This window comes from Hevea brasiliensis, chromosome 11, assembly GCF_030052815.1.
Source record: "Hevea brasiliensis isolate MT/VB/25A 57/8 chromosome 11, ASM3005281v1, whole genome shotgun sequence".
Classification (NCBI taxonomy): Eukaryota; Viridiplantae; Streptophyta; class Magnoliopsida; order Malpighiales; family Euphorbiaceae; genus Hevea; species Hevea brasiliensis.
Window position 1 is genome coordinate 91,634,920 of NC_079503.1, and position 12,524 is coordinate 91,647,443.

General features: G+C 29.2%; 1 protein-coding gene and 1 non-coding gene across 3 annotated transcripts; one reads left to right on the forward strand and one right to left on the reverse strand.

Annotated features, from left to right (window-relative positions):
* Positions 1–428: 428 nt before the first annotated feature.
* Positions 429–4,171, forward strand: LOC110648012 (E3 ubiquitin-protein ligase RMA1H1). 2 transcript variants are annotated; one of them, XM_021802087.2, is made up of 2 exons: positions 429–645; positions 3,276–4,171. In XM_021802087.2, the coding sequence occupies exon 2, from the start codon at positions 3,320–3,322 to the stop codon at positions 4,037–4,039; it is 720 nt and encodes a 239-aa protein (XP_021657779.2). In that variant the 5' UTR covers positions 429–645; positions 3,276–3,319; the 3' UTR covers positions 4,040–4,171. The 2 variants fall into 2 exon arrangements, with proteins under 2 accessions (XP_021657779.2, XP_021657780.2); XM_021802088.2 differs by lacking the exon at positions 429–645 and adding an exon at positions 2,570–3,189.
* An 8,280-nt stretch (positions 4,172–12,451) lies between these two features.
* TRNAV-UAC (transfer RNA valine (anticodon UAC)) lies at positions 12,452–12,524 on the reverse strand. Its single transcript has one exon. It is a non-coding gene; the product is annotated as a tRNA-Val (tRNA).

Consider the following 12,524-nt stretch of genomic DNA (forward strand, 5'->3'; position numbering starts at 1 on the left):
TAAAATTTTTATTTTTATGCAATTTATTTAAAATAAATTTATATTTTTAAAAACAGTATAATGTTTTTATAAATATTTATAATTAAGTAATAAAATTTATAAATAAATTATGTAATTATTATTGTTTTCTTAAAAAAATATTGTTATTTAACTTGTCTTATATTCCTTTTAATGTAAGAAAAAATTATGAATATTTTAATAATATATAAATTAAAATTTAAAAATTTTTATATAATAGAAATTAAAATTAAATTGAGGAATCTCTCTCATATAGCCACTTAAGATAGAGCCAGCGAACGGATCTAATTAACTTTTGCGTTATCCAATCCAAAAAATAAAAAATCCAGTTCAAAATGACGATGTGAGAGAGACGCGCTGATCACGAAGTGGACGGCTCCACGTCACTAAAGCCAATGTACATCTCTACTGTGCCGCTTGGTGTACTTAAATGGATTCCCCCTGTAGGAACCTTACAAGACGGAAGACACATTCTACCATTCAATTCCTAGGCCGTTTAGCACAAGATCCCGCCCCGCCTCTCGCTCTCTTCTTTTATCTGCCTCCAAATTCTCCATTGAAGCTCACGGAGCTCTCAATCACCCAGAACAGAGACGATTCTTCTCTCATTTTTTATTTCTTGTCCGGGTATGTCTCTACTGGGTAGATTAATTCCTTTATTTCTTTGTTTTAGTCCTTATGGTTGTGTGTGCTGATTGAAGAAAAAACTATGGATCCTGTGTGTTTGATAGCGTATTTTCATCTCTCACTGTTTTGAAATGCATTTTTTCTTGTGTTTGGTGTAATGGGAAATGATAGAATTTTGGACTAAATTTTATTTATTTATTTTGTTTGTTTCTTTTCTGGGAAAGAATGAGGAAAAGACAAGGGAGATTGTAGAAAATCTCCCTCCTCGCTCAAGAAATTTATTTATTTATTGGTGAGAAAGGGTTTTATTTATTTATTTATTTATTTTATGCAAACGTGGGATTTCTAATCACAGATTGGAGTTTGCAGTTGCAGATTGAAGGTCTATTCAGATTCAAGTTCTCTTAATGACAAATTAGTTTGCAATTGCTCAAAAGCTCGTATTGTGTCATAGCAGAGTTTGGAGTTTCAGCAGGGGGGTTATAATTAGGTCCTAATGAGAATTTCACTTGATTTTTGTTCAATATGAGCCTCTGGTTAAACACTTTTGTCATATTGTGAACTTCCCCCTTTCTGCTCACGTGAAAACAATCTCAAGAGTTAGATGCAGCTTGATTATCTTAAATTGAGCTATTATAAGTCTTGTTTGAGAAGATTAACAAGTAAAGAGATGCTTTATTTAGCGGTTGTCCTGTATATTGCTTTGATGAATAATTATGGAGTTTTTTAGATATTTTCCACTTGCTCAAAGTCGAAAGCTTTATCTTCTTTCCCCTTTTCCTAGGCGGAAGTAGAGAGGTTCTGCCATCTATGCTCTTAACTTTCTGGTTAAAGATCGTTTGCTTCGAAAATCACAAGCCAATTATACTTGTTTCCTTGTTGATAAAACAATTCAAAAGATCCCCATTTGTGCATGATAGCCCAAAAATTATTCTTCCTCTCTTTACCGTCTATGTTGTAAATTAGTACTGTTGCTTGATTGTAAGCATCGTGGTCTCATTTATTTGTGGCCTTCTAGCTTCTAGGATTTCTTCCTTCATTTGTTAAATCAAACAGCATTTATGCTTTCAAGGAGATAATTTTATTTTGTTGGTTGATGATGGCCTTTAGAATTGATGATGCACAATTATGGTTAGACCTTGTAGTTGCGTTAGAACAGTAATAGTTGAATTGGTAGGAAATTGAAAGGGAGATGAATCCACACAAAGTTTCCTTTTATGATTGCCCTTTCTTATTTCTAACCAGGGTTTACTGTCCTGCTGTCCTTATAATTGTTGATTTAATCTGTTTTGTGGATTTATATGGGTAGATCTCATTCTTAGAATTATATCCTAAAACAGCTGTTTATTATTTCATTACTTGAGAGCAATATGCTGGCTGTAGATGTGGAGTTTTGAAATACATTGTTGACTCTTCAAATTGTTTCTGATTGCATCTGACTCAGGAATTTTGGTGTAAAATGAAAGTCAAGAATTACATGGTTCAACAAGGACCCATTTTCTTGAATATCTGATCATCAGGATTTGTCTTCTAGAAGTGTCAGTGATTGATCAATGATCATTTCTTGGAAGATTCACGTTATGTTTCCTAATTAAATATTTCATTTTATTTTTTTATTTGCTGGACTTTGTCCACCAGCTCTTTACCAATGAAATTGACTTTAATTATTTCATAATTTAAATGAAAAGTTGCTAGGCTTCTATTGGAGTATCTAAATAATCAATTTGCTGATTATTCAGCCATTCGTTGTCACCATCAATGTGCCTAAATGGAGTTTGGGTGGAATTTGCATTTGGGTTGAATAGCATTAGTCAGATTCTACACCAATTAATGGCAAGACATATGAAACTCTCCCTCTCTGGCTCTCTCTCTTTAATAAATTATATTTCATCTTTTCACACCTTTACTTCATATGGTTTTTTTTTTTTTTTTTTTTTTTTCTCTAATAGAGATCTAGAATATGTTGTGCTTATATAGGAGGATGGAATTTTAGAATACTTCAAAGATTCACTGTTTAAAGCACACTATTTAAGAAATGGACTAAGAGAAATCTTACCAGAAAGTCAATGCATTGTAATTATGTTGTATTAGCAACAGAATTAAGCCATATATCATTGGGCCCTATCAGAATAAATTAAATTTGCAATTTTAGAAGGAAAACTCTAAAAATAAATGAAAACCTAATTGAGAGACCTCATGTGTCTCAGGTCATTAATGCTTTATTTGTTGCTAGTATATCATCCTTGTCTGATTAGATAACTAAAGTTGTTGATCTCTGTGTTCTTACTTTATTTATCTATTAGGTGGATGGGTTGCTTTAGCTTTGGGCCCTTTTGTTGAATATTGAATCATGAGGCGGGACCTTTTGTTTGGACTTTGGAGTATTTATTTCTTTGATTTGAAGCAACATAATTGCTCAGAACTATACAAATTTATTTGCTCTATTAAGGGTTTCTATGCAACTGATATATTTACTTGTTCTTTAATTTGTTCTTGTTGCTTTTCCTTACAAGCTGTGAGTTCCATGTCTTCCATGTTGGCAAGGTTAAGTTGTAAATATAGATCACTAAATCTTGGATAAGTGTATGATTTATAGTTGTTAATCTTATCTTTTTTTCCTTCAATCTCAGATTCAAAGTAGTCTGTGCCTAAAACAATCTTCAAAAGCAGATCTATGGACTTAGAGCAATATTTTTCCCAGGAATGGAAATCAGTTGCTAGTGCAGCAACCGGCTCAGATGGTGGTTGCTTTGATTGCAATATCTGCTTTGACTTTGCACAGGAGCCAGTAGTCACCCTTTGTGGCCATCTGTACTGCTGGCCTTGTATCTACAAATGGCTCCATGTCCAGAGTGCCTCTATTGCTTCTGATGAGCACCCACAATGTCCAGTCTGCAAGGCAGATATATCTCACGCTTCTATGGTCCCCCTTTATGGCCGTGGCCAACCACCAGCTGAAGCTGAGGTTGAGGGGAAAGCACCCTATCGGGGCATGGTCATACCTCCTAGGCCATCAGCTTGTGGTGCTCAAGCTTTGGTGTCCAGTACACCTCAAACTGGTCAGCAGCTTCCTTACCGAAATCCTTATCAAAATCATAACTACACTCCTGATTCATACAGCAGTTTTGAAGAGGCTTCTTCATCACCTCTACTTAATCTTGGAGGCACTACAGTGACTGGTTTTCACCAGCCATTTGTTGGGATGTTTGGTGAGATGGTTTATGCAAGGGTTTTTGGAAACTCAGAGAGCTTGTACACATATCCAAATTCATATCACTTAGTGGGAAGTAGTAGCCCCAGGTTGAGAAGACAGGAGATGCAGGCTGACAAATCATTGAACAGAATCTCAATTTTCCTCTTCTGCTGCTTTCTTTTGTGTCTTATAGTATTCTGATAATGGATTTAGGCCATTAGCCATTGTGTGGTCTGTATACTTTGTAAAAAGCAACGGATGTAAGGTTATGAAACATTATTATAATGAGAAATAATATATATATGCGAGTATATTAGAAATTTAATATCAAAACTCTGCCATTTTATCTATCTTATCTATTACATGTTGTGTCATTGGGCTTAGCAGAGCCTGTTTGTGTTGAATGTGTTGATACCTTTCTTTATAATCAGCCTGGATGGTTCCGAAATTCAACCTGCTTTATAAAGTTCCTTCTAATTCATTGAAGAGTGTTCTGGGAGGAACTTTCTTTCTATGCTGAGCCCCTCAGGTCTGTATCAAATGGTTGCTCTTGCCTAGCCGGGTATTCAATTGCTGTCGGTGCGCACTTGTGATGAGTCGTATTATAAGTATTGATTATAATGATTTTATATAAATTTTATTATAATCAATAATTAAAATGTATAATTATGATCAAAATGTATTAATATATAATTATAATTACAATGTATTTATTGTATATTTAATGATTATATTGAATAAATTCTTACAGACTCCCCCCTATTAAATTCTCATAGACTCTCCCCTCTTCACATGTCAAGTCAACTTCTATGCTCAAGCGCGATACCGGTGATGAGAAAAAAGCTCCCTAATCTGGTCATTTCCCGGAAATATGGCAATAACAAGGAGAGTAGTGTCGAATTAAATAATAGATATTTTTCTACCAATTTTCTTTGGATAAATTATAATTTAATTCTTAAATTTAATAAAAACTTATAATTTAGTTTTTATATTTTTAAAATTAAATAATTTAATTTTTAATATTTTATAAAACCTACAATTGAGTTTCTCTGTCAAATTTTTTATCTAATTAACTATTAATTATATTAAAATTAATCAAAATACCTTGTATATATTTTTAACTAAATAATTTATTATAAATAAAATAATATCTTAATTTAAATTTTATAAATAAAATAGTCTCTTGTTTTAAACTAATTTATTTATAATACAAAATTTAAGTGACTAAATTGTTAAAATATATAAAACTAAGAATATTTTGATAATTTTTTATTATAATTAACAGTAAATTAAATGAGCAAGTTAAATTATAGATTTTATCAAAATATAAAAATTAAATTATTTAATTTTAAAAATATAAAAATTATATTATAAATTTATTAAATTTTAAAGCTAAATTATAATCTATCGTTTTCTAAGCCATCACTTCCTCTTTGTCCAAGTCCAAGCGCAAGAATTTAAAATTGGACGACAACCATGAAGGGCGGGGCGCCATTAGTCTGCCATTGTTTGGTACCTACCCCATGCTAGGAGTGGCCGAGGGCTGGTATCGAAATCGGTGAAAAGCTTCATGAGCTTGAACTAATTTAGAGCCAACGAGGGAACTAGATATGGCTTAGCATAGCATAAGGTTTTAAGTGGCAAATCATTAGTCGTGTGATATCGGTGGCGGTGGTGATGGCCACATTGTGGAAAATGCTCTTCTGTCAACTTCAGTACCTAATACTCGAACTGCAATGTAAGTTGAGGCCATCAATGATGGAGCGAAATTGGGGCGGTGTTTCCTAATTGGGTCACCACTCTATTGGCTCTATCTTATCGTATCCTAGCACTTGTTTAAAGCTGCTATTTCAATTATAAGAAAAATAAAAGCAAAAGCACAATGTCACGTGTCATGATTTCTCTGTCTGTTAAGGATTTTGATATTTATTTTCTTTTTCATTTATTCGAAGGCTCATTGCATGTTCCTCCGCGTAGATGAAAATCAAACGTGGAAATGGTTTTAATATTATTTTATTTGTTAACATTAACGTCTGTTCTGCGCTATAAATTAATTATTAATTATTTATATAATAATTTAAAATAAAAATATTTGATAAAAATAATTATTATTAAATTAGTCAAAATATAACTTTAAAAGTGAGAGAATATCCTTTCATGATATACTTAGGAGTGAGCATTCGGTTCAAATCGAACTGAATCAAATCATAAAAATTAAATTATATATTTTAAAAATTAAATCAAATCGAAATAAATAAAAAATCAAATCGAACTGAATTGCTCTAGTTTGATTCTGTTCGATTCAAACCGATTGGTTTAATTTTTTATTATTTTTTAATTTAGATTTGATTTTCAAATTATTTGATCTGATTTCAATTTTGGTTTGAACTTAATAACTATTAATCAATGAAATTATATTATTTATATATATATATATATATAATTATATATAATTCATAAATTTCTCATAAAAATAAATCAATTTAAAAATTAATAAAACTATTCAGTTCGGTTCGGTTTAATCAATTTTTTTCTCTTCAAAATCGAACCGAATTAAAATAATCAAAATTTTTATAATATAAAATCGAATCAAACCGAATTATCTTAAAAATCAAATTGAATTATCAAATTAAAGTGGTTTGATTTGATTTATTTGATTTGAACCAAATAATGCTCACCTATACTTTATGAACCCCTAAAAATTAATGTAAATACTTATTTCATTAAACAGTATAAATAAGAGAGATAATATTTTGATTATAATTTAAATTTAAAATCTTATAATATAATTTAAGAGATTATTTTAATATTATTAAATTAAATTATTATTCAAATATGATTATTTTATCTAAAAAGAAACCTTCATCACATGGTATCATGTGACAATATTTTAATTATCAACCATATGTTTGGTAAGTAATTGTAGGTACCAAAGATTCAGATTTCTATAATTTTTCTTTTCATCAATTAAAAAACCCTAATTATATATATTTTTCTCTTATATATTTTATATTTAAAAAAAAATCCAAAGAAGGGAGAGTCAAAAAAATATTGATTCTATAATCAACAAGTGATTAAACCTAGGGGAGAGCAGTTTTGGTTTAAACCAAAAATTCAAATTGAACCGATTCAATTCGATTCAATCAGTTCGGTTTTAAAATTCACTCGATTCAGTTCGGTTTATAATTTTGATAATTTCAGTTAATCAGTTCGATTTGGTTATTTTCATAAAAAATAAAAAAAAACCGAACTGAACTGAACTGAAATTATTAATATATATAGAAAATCAAATCGAATCGAATTGAATCAAACCAAAAATCAAAGAAAACTGAACCAAACCTTAAGATTTTTGAGTTTTGATTTCTATTTTTTTTTTGTTATGTTTTATTATTTAGATTTAATGTTAAAAATATGAAATTTTATAAATTTCAGTTTTATCGGATTAAAACTGCATCAAATCGATATTTTATCGGTTTGATTCGATTCGATTTTCTCTTATTAATCGATTTGGTTCGATTTTTAAAATTTTTAAATTTTGATTTTTGATTTTATCGGTTCAGTTCGGTTCGAAACCGAACCGACCGTTTGCACACCCCTAATTAAACCAATAACGTAAAGCCAATTTTCAAGTAAACTTTAAAGTTAAGAGATGAAATCCTAAAATCAACGTTACTAAAAAGATTGTACCTGAAAAGTTTTTATCTGAATACTATTTCGACTGAGCGATGGAATATATAAAATCACATCACGTAGCTGCTGCTCTGTAAAGAAAACAATTACCCATAATCTATCTTAAACTGTAAATGCTGTCCTAATTAATCACGGTCCGATTTTATCGATGATAATGATTTTGATTATGGCAAAATACTTATCCACATTCATATTATTGAATCAAACCAAATTATCTTAAAAACTGAATTAAATTATCGAATTAAGGTGATTCGGTTTAATTTATTCAGTTTGAATCGAATAATGCTCATCTATACTTTATTAACCTCTAAAAATTAATGTAAATATTTATTTCATTAAACAGCATAAATAAGAGAAATAATATTTTGATTAGAATTTAAATTTAAAATTTTATAATATAATTTAAGAAATTATTTTAATATTAGTAAATTAAATTATTATTCAAATATGATTATTTTATCTAAAAAGAAACCTTCATCACATGGTATCATGTGACAATATTTTAATTATCAACCATATGTTTGGTAAGTAATTGTAGGTACCAAAGATTCAGATTTCTATAATTTTTCTTTTCATCAATTAAAAAACCCTAATTATATATATTTTTCTCTTATATATTTTATATTTAAAAAAAATCCAAAGAAGGGAGAGTCAAAAAAATATTGATTCTATAACCAACAAGTGATTAAACCTAGGGGGAGAGCAGTTTTCAGTTTAAATCGAAAAACCTAATCGAACCGACTCAATTCGATTCAATCGGTTCGATTTTAAAATTCAATCGACTCGGTTCAGTTTATAATTTTGATAATTTCGGTTAATCGGTTCAGTTCGGTTATTTTCATAAAAAATAAAAAAATCAAACCGAACTGAAATTATTAATATATATGGGAAATCAAAGAAAATTAAATCAAACCGAATCGAACCGAATCAAAATCAAAGAAAACCGAACCGAACCTTAAGATTTTTGAATTTTGATTTCTATTTTTTTTTTATTTTTATGTTTTATTATTTACATTTAATGTTAAAAATATAAAATTTTATAAATTTCGTTTGATCGATGATAATGATTTTGATTATGGTAAAATAATTATCCACATTCGTATTATTTAAGATTGATTTAAATACGAAAACTAAATCCGATAAAAAAAAAATTTTGATAGATGATAATAAATGATTTTGATTATGGCAAAATACTTATCCACACTTATATTATTTAAGATTGATCTATTAAATAATAAAATTAAAATTTTATTTTATTAAATATTTATATTTATTAAAAATTATAATAATTAACTATAAATTTACATAATTAATACGAAATAATCATATGTGGTAGAATAAGTGAATGGTGTTTCTCTCTCCTTTTATGCACAGAAAATTGTGTTTCTCACACAATTATGTTTAATTTTTATTTATTTTTAAAAAATAAAAATTTTTTAAATTAAAAATAATTAAATTTTTTTATTTAAAATATGAAAATTAAAAAAAATAATTAAATTAAATTTTTGTAAAATTTTAGTTTTCAAATAATGAGAGAAATTTGATTGATTAAATTGTAAACTCCAATTTTACCCAATTTAGGAAATTCATGTGTTCCACTTTGGAGAAACAGTTATCTTGAAAATCATGATAGATCAAATTCCAGAAAAGGATTTTTTTTTTTTTTTTTAATGGTAGACATTATGGAGTGAGTTTTAATGTCATAATCTGTCTTGAGAAGAATACTGCTACTGCATGTGGGTATTTTGCAGGGTTTAATCCTCTTGTTCCTCAGCACTTAAAAGTCTCTGATTATGTGTTTGCTAAAAAGGCTTACAAGGAAAATGAAGAACAGAGGAAGAGATAAATGAATACCTACAAAAATTTGTGAGAATTTTTATAATTAATTTTGTTTAATGTGCTTTGAAATTGTCATGGCACAATGAATTTGGTACTGTAAAGTAGATTGTACATGTAATGCATTTTCAAACTAATGAAATGAAATTTTATATTTTCTTTACCAAATTATTGACAAAAGTCGAAACTAAAGCTACATTTATTTTAGGTTTGTTGGTCAAATAAATCCAAACATTTACGTTGGTTGCTGATTATATCCAGAATTTTTAGGTATAAAAAATTAAAATCTTTAAATTTATACTTGAATTTTGAATAAAAAATCTTCAATTTTAAAAATTATAATTAAATTATTTAAAATTAAAATTTTAAATATTATCAACATAAATGTTTGAATTTATTAGACGAAAACGCCTTTATTTTACAAATATGAAAAATAAGACTATAAGAGCAAGATTCAAACTTAGCTTAATGCATTAAACATGTTTATTGTTAATAAAGAGGAGCAAAGAGCCACTGTCAATAAAAAAAAAGAAGTCAGCAGCAGTCCTTGAAGCCGAGCACAAATTAAAAAAAAAAAAAACAGAGAACAAGCTGCATCACAATTGGGTTTGCTATTGACCCTTACAATAACTCATCATTTTCTTACACTTCTTGTTCCAAAATTAGACTGCCATTTTTCTCGTCCATCTGTTATTAACAGGGGAAGATGATGATGATGATGCAAGAGAGTTTGATCCGTGCTTGAATTTGCATCTCTTTATCTGTTTGCCTTTGGTTTGTTTCGGCCGCCCAATTTCGGTGACTTTTCTTTTTTGAATTGCCTTATCAAGATCATAAGTCTAAAACATAAAAATCTCAAAAAACTTGTCAATTTTTTTACAATTTTAATACTATTAAATTAATTGATTTGAATCTATTTACAATTTATGTATCATCTATCTGTGCGTATCTACTTAATTTAATTGAATAATTTAGAAGAAAATTAAAGATTTGTTTTTAATTTTAAACACAATAAAATACAGATTGATATATTATATTTTTGCATAAATGATATGAAAGAGAATTTGATGATTTCAATTGAGTTGATAAAGCATAGTAGGACAGAACAAGCTCCACTCAATAGCGAGCAACTGTGACGTTTCATTTTCTAAAGTCTTCGAAGAACCTTCAAATTTAAATCTTCTACGAGATAAAAGACCTACTCTATAAAAGACCTACTCTTCTTAGTGCAATTTGTCAAACCAATAAAATTGCACAATTAAAAATATAAGCTTTATAATAAAGAGAACTACTTACGTATCCGATATCTATTACAAACGGACATTGATTTGATAATTATTGAAAATACCCAACAAAATAAATTCCACAATGAAGAGGGACACTTCCATGAAAAGAGTGAAAATGCCAAATAAGCTGACGAGCGCTTGACATGCATGGATTTTTCTTATTTATACTGAGTTTATTATAGATTTAATATATAAAATATATGATGGGACTCACTTATTAAATATGTATATATATTTTATATGTTTATATTTTGAATTATGCTAATTATAGAATACACTGAGAACATTAAATTTAAAGAAATACTCTTTCAGACATAAATTTTTACTTTTTTCATGTTAATAGAGAATGAAACTTGTGATTTTATATAAAGTGAATATATGCTCTCAGAACAATTTCTCCTTTGCTTCAAGGTGGATTGTGCCTAAACAAAAATTCTCCATGCACAAATAATTAATCAAGATTTCCCTAATCAATGGTAAAAAAAAAGAAAAAAAAAATCCTAGCAAATCTTTGCTTTGATTGCTTTACATTTAAATCACATAAAAGAGTCAACACTTATGTTTATTTTTTTTTTCTTTCTTAACTTAAAGTCTTTCTGTCACTTTCAGATTGGGATTCTTCAATTAATTTCAACCCCTTCTTTTTTACGTATCAAAATATCAAAAAAGAAAAAAAGTCACCACTGAAGCTTTTTTTTTCCTTTTTAAATATTAAAAATTCTTTAATTTTTTATATTGAAAAGTAAACAAGGCAATTATTGTTGTTTAACGATTGAAGTTTTTTGAGCAATGAGGGAATGGCCAGTCACGGACGCTTGCAAAAGCTAAAATAATTGCCATGAATTCCACAATACAAAGGGAAAAAGACCAAGAAAAACTCATGAGCTGCCCTCCACAACACAACACGACATATTAGTGTAGACCTAACCTGCTGTCTGCTTCAGATGGATTTTTATTTACAAGTTAAACTTATAGACTAAGTTGGACTAAACATAACAAATTATTTTCAGGAAAAATTATTAAATGTACTCGATATATATATCATCTCTCACAATGATATATCGTTAGATTAATCATAGATAATAGAGATACAAAAGAAGAACAATATTATAATTGCTGGATTGATATATCATCAATAGGTGCACCTAATAGAATATGTATCATTTTTCATAATGATGTGAAACTTACTCTCCGTATTATAAGTGGGCCCACATGTTTTTTGTTTGGCATGATGTGGGAAATGCAAGTAACTATCACGAGTGTGGGAATTTCCCATGATCGGTGGAAATTAGCCATTTCTTACTCTATTAAAAATGCGACTCTACTCTGCTAGCCACAGACGCCAGTGATGATTTTTCTATCCAACCATCATTTTATTCACATGCAATACAACAACCATGCTAAAAAATCAAAGGAAAAGAAGTTTATTTTACTAGTGGGATGAAAATGGTTATATTATATTCACAAAGGGACTGCATACATTCTTCTTGCTGAACCTGGGCCAGTGGAGTTAGCCAGGAAGCAGCAGCTTCTTCTGAGACCAGCTTGAACTCAGACTTTGTTCATTTCAGCCTAGCCCAATTTATGTTCAGGCTCTTATCCGTTAGGCTAAAGCTTCATTGGGGAAAAGCGTTTGTGGCATCAGAGCCTACTGGCTAGCACATCATTTTCTCTGATTGCTGAATTCTAATACGAGGTTGGCTTCATTGTAGATCTAAAGCATCAGTATCACCCTACCACACTAGGGCTCCAAGGGAAAGCCCATTCATATCAAGTCAAAAAAAAAATACATGTGAAGCAATGTTGCTGCCCAGGATCGAACTGGGGACCTTCAGTGTGTAAGACTGACGTGATAACCACTACACCACAGCAAC

Bases quoted from the DNA above. Each gene is read 5' to 3' on its own strand.
- LOC110648012 (XM_021802087.2), top strand. From the start codon at position 3,320: ATGGACTTAGAGCAATATTTTTCCCAGGAATGGAAATCAGTTGCTAGT.